The sequence below is a fragment of the Thalassophryne amazonica genome, chromosome 10 (genome assembly GCF_902500255.1).
Source record: "Thalassophryne amazonica chromosome 10, fThaAma1.1, whole genome shotgun sequence".
NCBI classification, from domain to species: Eukaryota; Metazoa; Chordata; class Actinopteri; order Batrachoidiformes; family Batrachoididae; genus Thalassophryne; species Thalassophryne amazonica.
In genome coordinates, this window is record NC_047112.1 from 2,644,696 (window position 1) to 2,664,705 (window position 20,010).

Below are 20,010 nucleotides of genomic sequence, written 5' to 3' on the forward strand. Positions count from 1 at the left end.
ATTAGTTCACCCTAAGGACATGATCCCTAGTTACAAACAGAGCAATGTAGTGTATTCTATCAGATGTCAGGAAAACTGTAACGAACACTACATAGGTGAGACTAAACAACCTTTACACAAAAGGCTATACCAGCACCGCAGAGAGGGCGCCAGTGGACCTCAGTCTGCAGTTCATCTCCACCTTAAAGACACTAACCACACGTTTGAGGACAAGGAAGTTAAAATATTAGCCAGAGAGAAGAAATGGTTCGAGAGAGGGGTCAAGGAGGCATTTTATGTGAAACAGTTGAAACCCAGCCTTAACCGGGGAGGGGATCTGAGACACGCTTTATCCCCTGTTTACAATGGGGTACTCAGGTCAAAGCAGTTTCAGTCTTTTGTTCATGGTAATGAGTCATTCACGTCATCAGCAGAGTTGTCAAGGGAGCCATCAGGAGAGGGACAGCTGCCCTGTCATTAGGAGGGTGCTAACTAGAGCACAATAGGTGATAATTAGAGCTATTGTTTAGTCACTAGCCTATAGCAGTCTGCCTCTTGGTAGGAGGGGTCTGGTTAGGTTTAAAACTCCAGCTTTTGTGACTTCTTGATTATTCTTCTCTACAAGAGTCAAGACAGAAGTCAGACTACCAGAGCAAGAATTTTAGCTGAGGAAGCTTCTGAGATTTGAAGCGAAACATCCTCGCGTCAAGCAACCCCGTCCAGTCGAAGATTCAAGCTTCTCTACTTGTAAAGTTCTTTGTGATTCTTCAGGGTTTTCGTAGGGTGGTGACAGGATGAATTAATTAAACGCTGTCCTGATGAGCACGACGCATCCTCGCGCCATAAACTGCACGGATCAGTCCGGCCCAACAACCGAACTAAACATCGACATTTACATAAAGCAAGAAAACGCAGAGACACGATGGACCAAAATCAACATAAAACATCACAATGATGCCAAAATCAGCTGACAGCTGCCGTACATGAACCCTGTCCAAAACGACAACACCTGGACCAGGACCAAGAACTCTAGAGTTCCAGTGTAAGGTTTTTATTTTGATGCACCGGGAAAAGGATAAAAACAATCAAACAAACACATGATGTTAATGATTTATTGAAACTCATATTAAACTAAATAAACTGTTTGGAGTTTTAGTGTCATTCCATCGTTTAGTGTTTGAAAAAACCAAAAACAAAACATCAAAATATAAATGAAGACGGACGATCAGCGACAGGTTCAGGTCGGATAAAAAGGGAATTCAAAGAAAAGGCGGGGTGACAGTGATGATGGACAGCAGCATCCACCTATCAGACTCAACACAGATGAAACGCAAACACGCAAAGAAAGAGTCCGATCCACCCAGGAAGACTTAAAATGGAACTAATAAACACCACCGTGGGTGACGTTTGACATCTATCAAACAAACAAACAAAACACTACAAAGAAAGTGCCTTTTTAGATTTACAAATACTTAACAGGTTCAGCCGAGTCCAGCAGGATCCATTGAAGTCCCAGAGTCCAGCAGTATCCAGTCAAGTCCCAGAGTCCAGCAGGTTCCAGTCAAGTCCCAGAGTCCAGCAGAATCCAGTCAAGTCCCAGAGTCCAGCAGAATCCAGTCAAGTCCCAGAGTCCAGCAGGATCCATTGAAGTCCCAGAGTCCAGCAGAGTCCAGTCAAGTCCCAGAGTCCAGCAGAGTCCAGTCAAGTCCCAGAGTCCAGCAGAGTCCAGTCAAGTCCCAGAGTCCAGCAACATCCAGTCAAGTCCCACAAAGTCAAGTAGGATCCAGTCAAGCCTGAGTCTTGCAGAGTCTGGTAGGATCCGTTCGAGTCATTCAGAGACCAGTTTGATCCAGTAGAGCCCTACAGGATCCAGAAGGATCAGGGTTAATGATAGCTGCCTTTCTGATGACAGCAGCTGGACGATGCTGGAAGTGTAGTGTTACGACGATACAGAAAACAGGACTCATTGAAGTCCGGCAGAACCCCAGATTACGATGAGCTCTGTGCAGTCAGGAGGAGAATGCTGTCAATCAAATGACGCCTCCAATCAGAGGATGAAGAAGAGGAGGACAACAACGAAGAGGATGACCAGCAAGACGCTGATGGCACACCACTGCCGCCGATCTGCAGAGAAAGACAAGTTGTTACCGTGGTAACACTGAGCAAAGCGTCACTATAAATTACTATAAATTAGCGTCACCTCTAATTTCCTGCTTTTAAACTCAGATAAAACTGAAGTTATTGTACTTGGCCCCACAAATCTTAGAAACATGGTGTCTAACCAGATCCTTACTCTGGATGGCATTACCCTGACCTCTAGTAATACTGTGAGAAATCTTGGAGTCATTTTTGATCAGGATATGTCATTCAAAGCGCATATTAAACAAATATGTAGGACTGCTTTTTTGCATTTACGCAATATCTCTAAAATCAGAAAGGTCTTGTCTCAGAGTGATGCTGAAAAACTAATTCATGCATTTATTTCCTCTAGGCTGGACTATTGTAATTCATTATTATCAGGTTGTCCTAAAAGTTCCCTAAAAAGCCTTCAGTTAATTCAAAATGCTGCAGCTAGAGTACTGACGGGGACTAGAAGGAGAGAGCATATCTCACCCATATTGGCCTCTCTTCATTGGCTTCCTGTTAATTCTAGAATAGAATTTAAAATTCTTCTTCTTACTTATAAGGTTTTGAATAATCAGGTCCCATCTTATCTTAGGGACCTCATAGTACCATATCACCCCAATAGAGTGCTTCGCTCTCAGACTGCAGGCTTACTTGTAGTTCCTAGGGTTTGTAAGAGTAGAATGGGAGGCAGAGCCTTCAGCTTTCAGGCTCCTCTCCTGTGGAACCAGCTCCCAATTCAGATCAGGGAGACAGACACCCTCTCTACTTTTAAGATTAGGCTTAAAACTTTCCTTTTTGCTAAAGCTTATAATTAGGGCTGGATCAGGTGACCCTGAACCATCCCTTAGTTATGCTGCTATAGACGTAGACTGCTGGGGGGTTCCCATGATGCACTGAGTGTTTCTTTCTCTTTTTGCTCTGTATGCACCACTCTGCATTTAATCATTAGTGATTGATCTCTGCTCCCCTCCACAGCATGTCTTTTTCCTGGTTCTCTCCCTCAGCCCCAACCAGTCCCAGCAGAAGACTGCCCCTCCCTGAGCCTGGTTCTGCTGGAGGTTTCTTCCTGTTAAAAGGGAGTTTTTCCTTCCCACTGTAGCCAAGTGCTTGCTCACAGGGGGTCGTTTTGACCGTTGGGGTTTTACATAATTATTGTATGGCCTTGCCTTACAATATAAAGCGCCTTGGGGCAACTGTTTGTTGTGATTTGGCGCTATATAAAAAAATTGATTGATTGATTGATAAATACGCTCACGCTGTAACAGCGGTAACGCTGAGCGAAGCGTCACTATAAATACGCTCACGCTGTAACAGCGGTAACGCTGAGCGAAGCCTCACTATAGATACGCTCACACTGTAACAGCAGTAACGCTGAGCGAAGCCTCACTATAGATACGCTCACGCTGTAACAGCGGTAACGCTGAGCGAAGCCTCACTATAGATACGCTCACGCTGTAACAGCGGTAACGCTGAGCGAAGCCTCACTATAGATACGCTCACGCTGTAACAGCGGTAACGCTGAGCGAAGCGTCACTATAAATACGCTCACGCTGTGACTGCAGTAACGTTGAGCGAAGCGTCACTATAAATACGCTCACGCTGTAACAGCGGTAACGCTGAGCGAAGCGTCACTATAAATACGCTCACGCTGTGACTGCAGTAACGTTGAGCGAAGCGTCACTATAAATACGCTCACGCTGTGACTGCAGTAACACTGAGCGAAGCATCACTATAAATATGCTCACGCTGTGACTGCAGTAACACTGAGCGAAGCGTCACTATAAATACCCTCACGCTGTGACTGCAGTAACACTGAGCGAAGCGTCACTATAAATACGCTCACGCTGTGACTGCAGTAACACTGAGCGAAGCATCACTATAAATACCCTCACGCTGTGACTGCAGTAACACTGAGCGAAGCGTCACTATAAATACGCTCACGCTGTGACTGCAGTAACACTGAGCGAAGCGTCACTATAAATACCCTCACGCTGTAACAGCGGTAACGCTGAGCGAAGCGTCACTATAAATACGCTCACACTGTGACTGCAGTAACACTGAGCGAAGCTTCACTATAAATACGCTCACGCTGTAACAGCGGTAACGCTGAGCGAAGCGTCACTATAAATACGCTCACGCTGTAACAGCGGTAACGCTGACCGAAGCGTCACTATAAATACGCTCACACTGACTGCAGTAACACTGAGCGAAGCGTCACTATAAATACGCTCACGCTGTAACAGCGGTAACGCTGACCGAAGCGTCACTATAAATACGCTCACACTGTGACTGCAGTAACACTGAGCGAAGCGTCACTATAAATACGCTCACGCTGTAACAGCGGTAACGCTGAGCGAAGCGTCACTATAAATACGCTCACGCTGTAACAGCGGTAACGCTGAGCGAAGCGTCACTATAAATACCCTCACGCTGTAACAGCGGTAACGCTGACCGAAGCGTCACTATAAATACGCTCACACTGTGACTGCAGTAACACTGAGCGAAGCGTCACTATAAATACGCTCACGCTGTAACAGCGGTAACGTTGAGCGAAGCGTCACTATAAATACGCTCACGCTGTAACAGCGGTAACGCTGAGCGAAGCCTCACTATAAATACGCTCACGCTGTAACAGTGGTAATGCTAAGCAAAGCCTCACTATAAATACGCTCACGCTGTAACAGTGGTAATGCTAAGCAAAGCCTCACTATAAATACGCTCACGCTGTGACTGCAGTAACACTGAGCGAAGCGTCACTATAAATACGCTCACGCTGTGACTGCAGTAACGTTGAGCGAAGCGTCACTATAAATACGCTCACGCTGTAACAGCGGTAACGCTGAGCGAAGCGTCACTATAAATACGCTCACGCTGTGACTGCAGTAACACTGAGCGAAGCGTCACTATAAATACCCTCACGCTGTAACAGCGGTAACGCTGACCGAAGCGTCACTATAAATACGCTCACACTGTGACTGCAGTAACACTGAGCGAAGCGTCACTATAAATACGCTCACGCTGTAACAGCGGTAACGCTGAGCGAAGCGTCACTATAAATACGCTCACGCTGTAACAGCGGTAACGCTGAGCGAAGCGTCACTATAAATACGCTCACGCTGTAACAGCGGTAACGCTGAGCGAAGCCTCACTATAAATACGCTCACGCTGTAACAGCGGTAACGCTGAGCGAAGCCTCACTATAAATACGCTCACGCTGTAACAGTGGTAATGCTAAGCAAAGCCTCACTATAAATACGCTCACGCTGTAACAGTGGTAATGCTAAGCAAAGCCTCACTATAAATACGCTCACGCTGTGACTGCAGTAACACTGAGCAAAGCGTCACTATAAAGACGCTCACGCTGTGACCGCGGTAACACGTCACACCAATTAAATGTCAGCTGTCATTATGGATGCACGGGTGTGAATTCTGGGACTGAACTTGCTGCTAACAAGGTTCTTATTGAGCTTCAGTGTAAATCAAACAGTTTAATCCGACTGTTCTGGTGACGTCCACAGAGTCTGTCCTCAGATCAGACTGTCAATAGAACTCATTCTGAAACTTTGCGCGTCTGAATCTAAATTTTATCTCGGGTGCGACAAAGCAGAATAAACTGAATGTCACATTTCCAGATGAGCCAGGCGGTCTGTGAAGCCCTAAGCTTATTAAAAACAAAACAAAAACCTGACAACAGCTGTGACTGATGAAGCAAAAGGACAAAACATCTCCAGTCAACTGAAGCCTGGAAGTCCCTCAGCAATCCTCACAGTGTCTCTGGTTTTCATTCACTCAATGAGGACCATCATGAACTGATCTGTAAACCGTCCCCCGACTCGTCAAGAGACAGGTGAGGACACACTACATCCACCACACCACAGAACAGCTCTGGGTCACCTTTGGTCACTGGTTAGAGTCTAACACTAACAACCAGACAGTAAGACAGGAAGCACCAGGACCAGCGGTGTCACAATACATGTATTTGTACTGAACTGTACGGGACACACGCGGCGGCTCGGTTCACAGAACTCTCCACAGAATACAACTCTGAACTGTATGATCACACGTGCTTTTTTGTTTCCGTAAGTCACTGACATTTCATCTCATTTCCACAGACCATGTGTCACTCTAGTTCCATGCTCAGTGTAGGAGGCGTGGCCAGACCCTCAGTGCAGGAGGCGTGGCCAGACCTTCAGTGTAGGAGGCGTGGCCAGACCCTCCATAGACATTATATACGTAGATGCCTCACGGACTAGATCTGACGTATCAGTGCGGCCACCATCTTGGATGGGTCCCTATTGTGCCCCCAATGTTATGTGTCGACGCGGGTTGAGCAGCGGACCTGCGTCAGACGGAACCCAGCGCTACAAATAACCAGAAAAGCGGTTCCAAAAACAATATATTTATTTCACCCGCTGGTGCATAAAAAGTGTAAAAACAGAAATAGCGTCCCTCTGGTGGAGTGAAGGCTGGCACGCTCTCCAGCGCCCAAAAGGATCGAAGCCTGGCGCTCCTGGACCCACTACCACCGCCAAACACCCCCCAGGTGGACACAACAAACCGACTCTCTGCAAAGCATAGAAGAGGTGAGGTAAGTTAGCAGTTACAACTAATATCCTTCAAAAGACACACACTATCAGCAACACATGCAGGTCTGTATTTTAAGCTTTATGCAAATGAGCAGCTTCTCACAACAGGTGGAGGACCACTTGTCCGCATGCCACAGCAGTGAGAAGCGAGCTGCACAATCCTCATCACAATTCAAGTATACTGCGTAACAAAATACCAAATTACTATCAACAATTAGTCAAACACTTAATCACCTCTGATGTGTGCTGACAGCATGTGTCCCTCACCCTTCCTTGCTTCACGGGCTCGATGTGTCAAACCCAGGCGCGGTCCTCAGCGTCTCACAAACGAACATCACAAGGTCGAGGTCCAGGCAGTTCTGCTTGAATCACACATGACTTAAATGCAGAACGCCATCCAATTATCTGCTTCAGCTGAAAGTCTTTAAGGTTGCATGTGAGCACCATTCACAGGTGCTGCACATGATGTTGATGAGGGTGAAGGATTCTTCAGCCAGCACCTTCTCCACAGACAAATCAGTTCTCATGCCACCTGGAGAGCAAAGAAAAGAAAAGAACACCAAAATATCCAGCCACACCCCCCAACACACAACAGTACCCCCCCCCCCCCCCCTTTAACGGGAAGCCTCCCGGCGACCGAACAGACCAGGCCCGAGAACAGCACCTCCCTCCGGGGTCCTCGTCAGGAAGCAGACAGCACCACGCTCCCAAGGTCCACCACAGACAGCAGGACAGGGCACCGCAGCTGGAAGGCCGGCTGGCATCAACAAAAGCCCCAAAACATTCCCCAGTACAATCCAACACACAGCAAAAAAACACAAAACCCACCCAAAACCTCCCCAGGGGACCGTCCCATCAAACCCCGGGAAGAAAAGAAAAACACCCAAACGCAAAAACCCAACACAGCCCCACAAACAATACAAACATAAATACATAAAAGAAAAATAACAAACAACCCCCGCAGAACGACCTGCAGAGCCCAACCCCCCCCCAGAAGGCCTTTACCGTACCGCCAGTTCCAGGAGGAACAGCCAGAACCAGAATCCCACACAGGTCCCCAGGTATACATGGAGCAAACGGCGCCCCCCAGAGGACCGTACCATCAACCCCAGGAGGTACCCTCCCCACAACCCCGGAAGCCCAGACTCGGCCACACTTGGCTAGTTGGCCCCAAGCCAATTCCCCCCCAGAGGACCGTCCCATCAACCCTGGAGGTGGAACCTGGAAGGAAACAGAACAAAATCAAAACTCAACCCCCGGAGGACTACAAAAACAACCCCGGGGGGATATAAAACGACCGTAAACCCTGTTACCCTCCCCGGCACTCCGAAAGACCCCAGGTCCCTCCCAGAGCCCCTCGACGGCTCAATTTTGGCGAACGGCTCAAAACATTAAGCCGGGGAAGGGAACAGGAAAAACTAACCCAGCCCCAACCCCAAGGCGCAGCGGAGAACCGGAAATACGGCCTGTGCCCCAACTCGACCATACCCCAGCCTCTCGGGAGGGGTGGAACTACCGAAATGGCGAACGGCAACAGATCGGCCCACCCCTCCGACTGAGGTATGTCTCCGCTGCACCACACCCTGGCAACACCAATGACGAACGGTACAAAGGCTCACCGAGGCTGGAGTGGAACCGGGCCCTAACCAAACCAAGAAAAACGCCCCTAACACCCCCCCCCCAGGTGCAGAGGTCTTCTGAGAACGCTCAGCGTGACCAACCTGCACCACCCCACAACCCACAAGACAAACGGTCTTGGGGCAAGTGAGGTTGGGGTTAGGGATGTAGGGAAATAAAAAACAACAAAATAAAACGACCCAACAACCCAAACAGAAAATACCTAAAAACACATAAAAAGTAACGATTAAGTGAGCCCAGACAGGCTTCTATCCGCCTAACATTCACTCCACCAGACACGCCTCTGACTCCCTGAACAAATTATAACCCCTATTTAAAGAAAACAAAACATTAACCCGTACTAGATTTTTTTTTTTTTTTTATGTGTGTTATTTTGCCTGTCCCAGAACACCTGGAGATACGTCACCATTATTTTTCTTGACGCTTATATGTCGGGGCAATACAGTGATCTCCGTTCATCCGAGCTGCACGGGCTCGTCAGCAAGAGGAGCCAGAGGTCCCGTCGGAAGAGCCTCAGTGGGGCGAAGAAGAGGCGGCCCAGATTTGTGTCGGGGAAAGCCCCGAGACGAAAAAACCTGCTCTGATGGCCGCCCTCTCTCGCGTCCACGCTCCTTCATCCGATCATCTAGACGAATCACCAACGATATTAGCTCATCTAAATCGTTTGGCTCGTCACGGACTGCCGGCTTGTCTTTTAATGACTCATTTAACCCATCTACAAACATTCCTCGTAAAGCTGCGGCGCTCCAACCTGACTGAGCAGAAACCAGAGAACATTGCATCACCGCACAAGGCTCCGGACGACAAACAATCGGTTCGGACGCCGAATCTCTGGGTGACGGAGTTATCTGCACTAGTATCGATGGTGCCGCAGCTGGAGCAGCAGGAAGCGGAACGGCTTGCGCTGCAAGCTCCGTAACACGGGCGTCTGTTTGTTTAATTTGGTTTGCGAGATGCTGTAATTGCTCCCATATTCTCTCCAAGTGTTCTTGAACTTTTTTGGCAAAAGGAACCGCCTCTGCCGCTGGGTCCATTATGAAATGGCCGGGAACTACTGTTATGTGTCGACGCGGGTTGAGGAGCGGACCTGCGTCAGATGGAACCCAGCGCTACAAATAACCAGAAAAGCAGTTCCAAAAACAATATATTTATTTCACCCGCTGGTGCATAAAAAGTGTAAAAACAGAAATAGCGTCCCTCTGGTGGAGTGAAGGCTGGCACGCTCTCCAGCGCCCAAAAGGATCGAAGCCCGGCGCTCCTGGACCCACTACCACCGCCAAACAGCCCCCAGGTGGACACGACAAACCGACTCTCTGCAAAGCATAGAAGAGGTGAGGTAAGTTAGCAGTTACAACTAATATCCTTCAAAAGACACACTATCAGCAACACATGCAGGTCTGTATTTTAAGCTTTATGCAAATGAGCAGCTTCTCACAACAGGTGGAGGACCACTTGTCCGCACGCCACAGCAGTGAGAAGCGAGCTGCACAATCCTCATCACAATTCAAGTATACTGCGTAACAAAATACCAAATTACTATCAACAATTAGTCAAACACTTAATCACCTCTGATGTGTGCTGACAGCATGTGTCCTCACCCTTCCTTGCTTCACGGGCTCGATGTGTCAAACCCAGGCGCGGTCCTCAGCGTCTCACAAACGAACATCACAAGGTCGAGTTCCCGGCAGTTCTGCTTGAATCACACATGACTTAAATGCAGAACGCCATCCAATTATCTGCTTCAGCTGAAAGTCTTTAAGGTTGCATGTGAGCACCAGTCACAGGTGCTGCACATGATGTTGATGAGGGTGAAGGATTCTTCAGCCAGCACCTTCTCCACAGACAAATCAGTTCTCATGCCACCTGGAGAGCAAAGAAAAGAACACCAAAATATCCAGCCACACCCCCCAACACACAACACCCAATGCATTTATTTGTACTGAGGAAGGTGTTTCCCCAACTACAATAATCCATAACCCTGAATTTTTACCTGATTTTCCCACAGTTTGGTTTGTTAGAAACAGCAGTGATTCAGTTATGATACAGGATGCTGTCACACATTAAAAATACATATACTCAACAAAAATATAAACGCAACACTTTTGGTTTTGCTCCCATTTTGTATGAGATGAACTCAAAGATCTAAAACTTTTGCCACATATACAATATCACCATTTCTCTCAAATATTGTTCACAAACCAGTCTAAATCTGTGATAGTGAGCACTTCTTCTTTGCTGAGATAATCCATCCCACCTCACAGGTGTGCCATATCAAGATGCTGATTAGACACCATGATTAGTGCACAGGTGTGCCTTAGACTGCCCACAATAAAAGGCCACTCTGAAAGGTGCAGTTTTATCACACAGCACAATGCCACAGATGTCGCAAGATTTGAGGGAGCGTGCAATTGGCATGCTGACAGCAGGAATGTCAACCAGAGCTGTTGCTCGTGTCTTGAATGTTCATTTCTCTACCATAAGCCGTCTCCAAAGGCGTTTCAGAGAATTTGGCAGTACATCCAACCAGCCTCACAACCGCAGACCACGTGTAACCACACCAGCCCAGGACCTCCACATCCAGCATGTTCATCTCCAAGATCGACTGAGACCAGCCACTCGGACAGCTGCTGAAACAATCGGTTTGCATAACCAAAGAATTTCTGCACAAACTGTCAGAAACCATCTCAGGGAAGCTCATCTGCATGCTCGTCGTCCTCATTGGGGTCTCGACCTGACTCCAGTTCGTCGTCGAAACCGACTTGAGTGGGCAAATGCTCACATTCACTGGCGTTTGGCACGTTGGAGAGGTGTTCTCTGCACGGATGATGCGAAGGAGATGTGTTGCACTGCATGAGGCAAATGGTGGTCACACCAGATACTGACTGGTATCCCCCCCCTCCCCCCCCAATAAAACAAAACTGCACCTTTCAGAGGGGCCTTTTATTGTGGGCAGTCTAAGGCACACCTGTGCACTAATCATGGTGTCTAACCAGCATCTTGATATGGCACACCTGTGCACTAATCATGGTGTCTAATCAGCATCTTGATATGGCACACCTGTGAGGTGAGATGGATTATCTCAGCAAAGGAGAAGTGCTCACTATCACAGATTTAGACTGGTTTGTGAACAATATTTGAGAGAAATGGTGATATTGTATATGTGGCAAAAGTTTTAGATCTTTGAGTTCATCTCATACAAAATGGGAGCAAAATCAAAAGTGTTGCGTTTATATTTTTGTTGAGTATACTTTCATCCTGAAAGACTTTGTCTTATGCTCTTTAACAAAGACAGACTTGTGTGAAGCGCCTTGAGGCAACTTTGTTGTGATTTGGTGCTATATCAATGAAAATAAATTGAACTGAAAAAAAAATTGGCATATACTATGGGATATAGATAAATGTATGAATTAATTTTATAATTTAGTAAAGAAACAAGCTTCTGTACTACTTTGGATTGTTCATTTGAATTTATTTCTCTCTCACACACACACACACACACACACACACACACACACACACACACACACACACACACACACACACACACACACACACACACAGACAGGGGGCATCACTTTAATTTTGTCTGCTTCTCTCACCAGATTTTGTTACAAAGATGAACATTTTTTTAAAGGCCAGGAAAATAAAGTTCCAGGTCATTCCAGGGACTTAAACTAACTTGTTAGTCTTTTGACTGGGGCTGGAGAGTTAAAAGCCTTGAAAATGCTTCTTGCATGTCCTGGCACTCTGTAGTTCATTTTGTGATGTGGTGCAGCTTTACTTTGTCAAATACAGACACCACAAATAACTGAAGCATGAAATGATGGTTCTCAATTCCAAAGAATTGTGAAACAAAAGCGCATAACAAGTGATGGAAATGCACACAAATGCACGCTTCCTTTTGTTACATTTACGAAAATTCATTAGTTGTGTTTCCATCCAACTAGTATCACAACTCTTAAGCGAATTTTCAGCACATGCAAGAAGCTGTGCAAGACAGTTCTTTTTCAAGGCTTTTAGCTCTCCAGCCCCAGTTGGAAGCCTAACAAGGTAGTTTATCTGTATGCCATAGCACAGTGGTTTTCAGACTGTGAGGAGTTCTTCGGCAGAGGTGTGAGGGTTGGGTATCATGAACTGGTTCTTTTGGAGAGTCCTTAAGAAATTATTTGATCCACCGACATCAATAGTCTTTTTGCTTAACGATTCCCTTATCGGTCCTTCAGAGCGGCTGTTGTTTTTGAGGGTGTTTTATCAGGAAAATGATCATTTCTTTACACTGATTACAGACTCTGCAGCGGGTCTGTAATCAACCACTTCTGTAACAGCTGCACTTTGAAGCATGAACCAATAAAGCAGTGCTCCGACCTGCTGCTCCGTTGGTTCTCTGCTTCGCTGCTTTTCAAGTCGGCTTCTTAACTCCTCTCAAAGCCATTTAAAGATGTCAATCATGAGTCACGTCTGTGTGGATTAAAGTCACTAACTGGGACTCTTGTTTTGTTGCAGTTAAGAAATGAGACTCGTCCTCCATTCCATTTCACACAGGTCCAAACACTGCGCAGCTCTCTGCCGAGTCCAGTTAGAGTCCTGCCGGAATTAATAACTTCAAAGTGAATCACTGTTTAAATCAAATGACACCTCTTACAAACGTTTTAATACAGACAACACAGCTCAGAGGTACGGAGTTAAATTTGTGCCATGAATGTGTGAAAGGAAATGCTTTTGAGAAAAACTACAATTTATTTATTTTTACTTATGTCCAGAGATCAAGGATCCAGTGACCTAGAAAACCTGTAAAGTCTACTTTTAGTACACAGAAAATTCACAGGAGGTATTAATAAGGGAATCAATAAGAAATTGGATCGATAAGTGGAATTATCAATACCCTTATCAATACCCATCCCTTATTATTTATGTTAAAATGTGTTAGTTATACCAGAGATGTTTAAAAAATGTTTAAAATATGACAAAAGATAAAAATAGAAGAATAGAAAGTTCTTTAAAAACATGTTTAAAATGTTTGAAAAGGCTGTAAAATGTGTAAATGCATAGACAGTTCCTTAAAAACACACAAATACTTTTAAAATGTGTTTAAGATGTAAAAGAATAAAAAGAAACACATGAAGATGTTGAAACTGTGTGTATGTCGGGGGCAGCTAGTCATTTGTTCTGAGGGGGGCTCACTATCCCACACTTTGAAAACCCCTGCCATAGTATATTGCATTTTAACCTGTGAAGCGCTTTGTGACTTATGTCTGTGAAAGGCGCTATATAAATAAAATTTACTTACTTACTTAGTATATGCCAAATTTTTTCCCAATTCAATTTATTTTCATTGATATAGCACCAAATCACAATAAAGTTGCCTCAAGGCGCTTCACATAAATATATGGTTTTGTTAAAGAGCATAAGACAAAGTCTTTCAGCATAAAAGTACGTATTTTTAATGTGTGTCAGCATCTTCTATCATAACTGAATCTCTGCTGTTTCTAACAGACCAAACTGTAGGAAAATCAGGTAAAAATTCAAGGAGTTATGGATTATTGTAGTTGGGGAAACACCTTCCTCAGTACAAATAAATGCATTGGGGGCGCAATAGGGACCCATCCAAGATGGTGGCTGCACTGATACGTCAGCTCCAATAAGCAGCAGCAGTACATAAGGCGTCTACAGACATAACGTCTATGAGACCCTCAGTGCAGGAGGCGTGGTCAGACCCTTCATTCTGCTGTTTGTGTGTGAGGCAAAAAGTGGAAACAGCGAACCAGGCAGTTAAAGTGAGTGACCTGATTATTTCAATCAGAAACTTTGGAACCACAAACTGAATGGGCTACTTTACCTTTTTCTTCTGAAACATGAACCTTTGAAAGTGAAAGGTGAAAGTGAACTGATATGCATTTGTGTTGAATCACATTTGAGTTTAGACAGAAAACGCCACCAATTCATAAATTGGTTTTCTATGTTTTATGAGATTTTTATGAGTCATTTGCTCAAAAATAAAACCTTAAAATAGACAAAATATTGAAGGGAGTCTGGCTCTACACGTGGAACAACAGAGAGAAAAAAACGCGGTGCTCTGTGCTGATCAGATTAAAGCTCCTATACCGAACACAAATATCAAGTGAACCGTGACACCCCTAACCAGGACCCTACAGACTTGGACCTTCGTTCTCCCGCAGATATATATCAGTGTTACCAAACACCTCTGACCTTTGACCTCATTAATCCATAAGCTCTTCCCAGGTGTCTCTGGATCTCAAAAGTCAAGGACCCAGAACCATGAACGTTCATGCTGAGATCAGCGAACATCTCTACAACTTCAACACTTTCACCACAAAGACACTTCTGATGGACGAGTCCAGGACGTCACTGAAAGCCCGGCTCTTAGTCTGGATCCAGGACCATCACAAACCCAGAGACTCTGAATCCTCACTCAGCTTCTCAAGTGCTGCAGTCACAGTGTCCACTGATTCCACAAACATCACAACCTTGTCCACAAAGTCAAGGTCAGTGAGCCTTTTCCTCCAACAAAGACACCCAAATCACCCAAACCAAACACCCAGTCTAACAGCCTTGTCCATGCAAGACTGACCTGCACTGGAGCCAGAACACATCCCTGAGGAACACCATGATGGTTCTGTGGTGTGGTGGATGTGATGAAACCTTTTTTTAATTACAGAAATAAATACAAATGTGTAAAAGGCTCCAGCTGTAAGTAAATAAAGCCCACCACAAACTGAATGCCACTTTACCGCTGGTCATGTGGGAAACTTTTGCGAGTTTCTTCATAACGTTATCCAGTCTGGACTGTGTGTTGTCCATTTCATGGCCGAAGTCATCCAGCATCCTGCAGAAAAATACAAAGACCAGAACTCCACCAGGATCTTGGGGCCAAAAACAAGTACAGATTTGTAGAGCCGACTGAATTTTTACGTTACCGTGAGGGAATGACAGCACTTTGTGTGTGGGCGGGGCTTCAGATGGCTCCTGAATGTTTGCACTTTTTGAGACAGCTGAGTAGCTTTTATTTATTTATGTTTTTTACAAGTGCTTGTGCACGTGAGACCCCCAAATTTACAGATTTCTTTTTCCTCTGTCACAATCTGACTTCGATTGATGACACAAAATAAAATGCATTAATGTTTGCTTTTTTCAAAGAGTGTCTCACCAAACCTTCCAAAGGTCCAAAGGACTGTTATAATGTGACCTGAAGGTTACAGATCCACAGGGAATGTGTCCTGTGGAACCTCTGAGTCTCTCTTTCAACCCTCAACGTCTTACACGGATAGTGACTGTCCACAACACAGTCCCACTCAAAGATTTTTCTCAAAGCCAGAGTGAGTTTAAACTCAGCTCAGAGTCAGTCACGGGACACTTTAACGGCCACACATCAACACCAGAGGTTTCCCAGATCAGCCAAAGCCCCTCCCAACAAGACAACAGGGCAAAAACTCAGAATTGCAGCATCCAGATGTACCGGATGAAAGGTCATAAACGTGACCATTACTCAGAGCTAGAGCGCCTTGATTAGAGAGAGTGGTGACACGACGAGACGAAAAAAAAAAGTCACATGACTCCTGGTGCCATCTTGGTTCCAAATTAGTGTTCACTGTTAATGTGTCTGCATGTAAATCCAGCTTTTTTAATTTATTTGCTAAAAATGCAGAGTTGTTGTGCATTTGGAGGCACAAATAGACACAACAAGGACTTCAACATGTACAGATTCCACTCAGATCCAAACAGAAGAAACATTTGGGAAAATAAGTCAGCCGTGTGGGATGGAAGTGACTTCATCATCAAAGCTTTGAGAGGTAAATTTATTGTTCAGTCTCATGTACAGTAAAACTCACCTAAACCGTCATCGTATAAACCAGATATTCAGTCACTGGACAAAAAAGTCCCAAAGTTTTTGTATTGTTTTCCATGTCATAAACATCGTATATAACGGATTTTGTACAGAGGATTTTTCGCTCACATCAGATAAAATGTCCCGTCCGATCACAATATATTTCCATTAAACCCCGAACATGTGGGACCGGATTAAAAGCCCGACCGTTTATTTTTTCACAAGGTGTTCAGACTTGGACCCGCAGTCACATTGCTTCTGCAGTGTGCACGCTGGTGACATTTTCAGACTCGGACTCAGACTCACTTTTACTGTCACTCGACCCTTACAGGCAGAACAAAATGCAGTTTCTCCAGGTCTTGGCCTAGTTAACTGATACAATTTTTTTTAACCTAACCTATTGTATAAACTTTTGCAATGTACAATATGCTCACCCCTGTTGTCATAAAATATATATACAAGGCACAGGGTCGGCAGCAGCAGCAGCGTTAGAGTATTAAGAAGGTGACAATGTGCATGTAGTCCAATGTTCACAGTTTGGTGGTGGATGTTGAACTCTTCAACAGACAGCATTCAGGTAGAAGCTGTTTTTCAGTCTGGATGTTCTTGCCCGGATGCTGCACAGCCTCCTTCCAGAGGGAAGGCGTGTGAACAGACTGTGTGCAGGGTGGGTGGAGTCTCAGAGGATGCAGGTGGCTTTGTCTCTACATCTGGAGATGTTGATGTCCCCAATGGGTGGTAAGCTGCATCCGATGGTCCTCTGTGCAGACTTCACCACCCGCTGCAGCGCTTTCTTCTCCGCCACCGTGCAGCCACCATACCACACAGGGAGGCAGCAGGACAGGACACTCTCCACTGCACAGCTGTAGAAGGCCCTGAGGACCTCGGTGTTCAGTCCGGCCCTTCCCAATTTCCTAAAAAAATAGAGGCATTGGAGGGCTTTCTTGATGACAGCTGTGGTGTTGGTGTGCCAGGTGAGAGTGTTGGACTCCAAGATACCTGATGGAGGAGACGATCTCCACCGCTGCTCTGCTGACATAGAGGGGGGAGGTGATGGTGGGGGCTGACCTGTAGTCGTCAAGAAAGGATGGTGCAGAGGTCTTTGGCACAGGGATTATCCTTGATGTCTTGAGGCATGGCGGATCTCTGGCTTGGGACAGAGAGGTGTTGAATATATCCACCAGAACCTCAGACAGCTGGTGTGCACAGTCTTTATGGACCCACCCTGGTATTCTGTCAGGGCCCGGGGCCTTTTGGGGGTTGATCCTCTGCAGCACATTCCTCACCTCAGCTGTAGTGATGTTGCTGACTGGGGGGTCTTTGGGGGAGGGAGGGACTCGGGAGGGGGTGGTGGTGTTGGACGCCTCAAAACGCGAATAAAAGGCGTTCAGATTGTCCGGGAGCACTTGGTCTGCAGAGCACTGTGCTACATTGTTTTTGTAGTCCGTGATGCATTTGATGCTCCTCCACATGCTCCGTGGGTCGTTGGATTGGAGGTGGCCTTGAAGCTTGAGGGCATAAGTGGACTTAGCTGTTTTTATTCTCGCCGACAGGCTCCTTCTGGCTGGTCTGAGTGCTGCTGCATCGCTGTCTTTGAATGCAGCATCATGAATTTTCAGCAGGGAGCGCACCTTCCAGGTCATCTAGGGTTTCTGGTTTGGCCTGATGGTGATGGTCTTGGAGGTGGTCACATTGTCTATGCAGCTCCGGATGTAGCAGTGCACAGTCAATGAGTATTCCTCCAGGTCCACATTGCTCCCTGTTGTTGCAGCCGCTCTGAACATTTGCCAGTCGGTGGTCTCAAATCAGTCTTGAAGCATGGACACAGCATCAGTTGGCCACACAGAGATGGTCTTTGTGATGGTGTCCCTGCTTTTTGACACTGGACTGTAAGCAGGAAGCATGAGGAGTGAGATGTGGTCTGAGGTGCCAAGATGGGGGCGGGGGGGCTGTTCTGTAAGCTCCTGTCATTTTGATAAGGGATCAAATACATTTGGCAGAAAAAATTTCACAGGAAGTTTTGACTCAGTCATTAAATGAGGTGCACGTCCCGATTCAGGATTCCTGTAGATGTTCGGCGTCTCCTAAGTGTAACTCATCTGTTACATACATATGGCTCACATCGGATAAATGTCCCGTCCAATCGCAGTATATTTTCATTAGAAATCTCAAGCAGTCTAGACGTGCACAGTAACAGAGGTACAAATTAATGTTCAGCTCTCACACTCGCTGAGTTGTGAAAAGTGGGACCAGAGTCAATTCTGTGATTAAAAGTCCGACCGTTTTTTTTTTTTCGGACCCGCAGCCTGACGTGCACCTGTTAAATCAGACACAAAAGGCTGTGATTTGACACTTTGCTGCTTTTAATCCTTCATCTCCCATCATATTATAATAGTTTTAATAGTGTGTGTATGCTGATTAAAAATGGATCAGAAAAGTCTGCACGTTTACAGCACAAAGTCTGAAAAAGAGGAAACTGTCCAGGTTACCTTTGATTTGGAGGTGATGATTGTAGAAAGAAAAGCTTGTTGAGGGTCAAATTAGTCCAGAATAACGCAAAATCCAGAGACAAAACTGTCACGCACGTCATTGTATGACACAGAGTTACAGAGCTGCAGAAGCATAAATCAGGCTTTAAATTAATTAAATAAATCATCATAAATTGAAAATTTGATAGCTTAACTATTTTTATATTTATTTTGATAGCAACCTGTACCTGGATGTGTTGCTGTATGTAGTTAAATGATTTAAAAAAATGTTGAAAACATTAAAGGTTCATTCAGGAGTTCAGCGCAGTTGGAACCAAAATGGCGCCGTGTGCCACTCTCTCTGATCAAGGCACTCTACTCAGAACTGACCCAGAGCTCCCCCTACTGGAAAGAACACAGACATGGTTCATCGTGCAAATATTTATCCAAATAGAAAAAGTTCTAATGTTTTTCTTGTTTGCATAAATAATCAGACATTGGTATGGAGCTAAATCAAGGCCAAAACTTTTGTAATCTGAAAATAAAAAAGATTGAAAAAATAAATTTTGAAACTGAAAATTCAATGTTTGTTCTTGAATTTTATAATCATTTAAAAAGTATTATCAAAATAAAAATAAGTGTAAGATATATATTTTTCAGTTGAAATAAATTTTTGATTCAGCTCTGTAATTTTTTTTTGATCAAATAATTTATTTTCATTCATATTTCTTTTTTTCACCTTCAGATCTTTTTTCACTTTCAGATCTTATTTTTTCAGTTTCAGACTTTTGGCCCCGTTCTGGCGTGGGAGGGCGTGGCTTTGATTGAGAGGGGCGTGGAATTGTGAGTGACAGGAGAGCAATCAGTCCTCACATGATGTTGCTTTCAGGAAATGTGGGTACTTTGATAGATAATGATGTAACACTTTCTCTCCACTGTGTTGTCTTGATACCTGTAAATAAAGTGATGCTAAAGATGTCTATTACAAGTCATTCTAGACCACTCTTGGTCATTTTTGATATTTAAAAACTGGAAAATATGCAAGACTGTAAAGTTTAACACCTATACCTAAAAAAAAAAAACGATGTGTCCCAAATGCACACAAGACCGTGAACGCAGCGCAGCATCGCAGCCTGTAAAATGAGGCAGGTCGCTCATTTTACAGGCTGCAGCGGAGTGTTACAAGCTTTCTAAGTGACACACACAGAGACATGGATCAGCAGATCTGAAGGAAGCTTTAATATGGACACAACCAAGCAGACCGCCCAGAAATCCAAAGCCACCCGAAGAGTGCTCCGGCGACCGGGGGTGTGAAGAAGCCTCACCGTTACAGGCCCAACACCGTGGCACTCCGCCGCTACCAGAAATC

At 45.3% G+C, this 20,010-nt stretch overlaps 1 protein-coding gene across 1 annotated transcript in view; it reads right to left on the minus strand.

Moving 5' to 3' along the window:
• Positions 1-1,075: 1,075 nt before the first annotated feature.
• Positions 1,076-20,010, minus strand: part of stx6 (syntaxin 6) — a 60,169-nt gene continuing 41,234 nt past the window's right edge. Inside the window, exons 7-8 of the mRNA XM_034179301.1 lie at positions 15,080-15,174; positions 1,076-2,103 (exon numbers count right to left, since the gene is read on the minus strand). Coding sequence (XP_034035192.1) covers positions 2,027-2,103; positions 15,080-15,174 — 172 coding nt within the window. The 3' untranslated portion in view covers positions 1,076-2,026. The remainder of the gene's footprint in view (positions 2,104-15,079; positions 15,175-20,010) is intronic.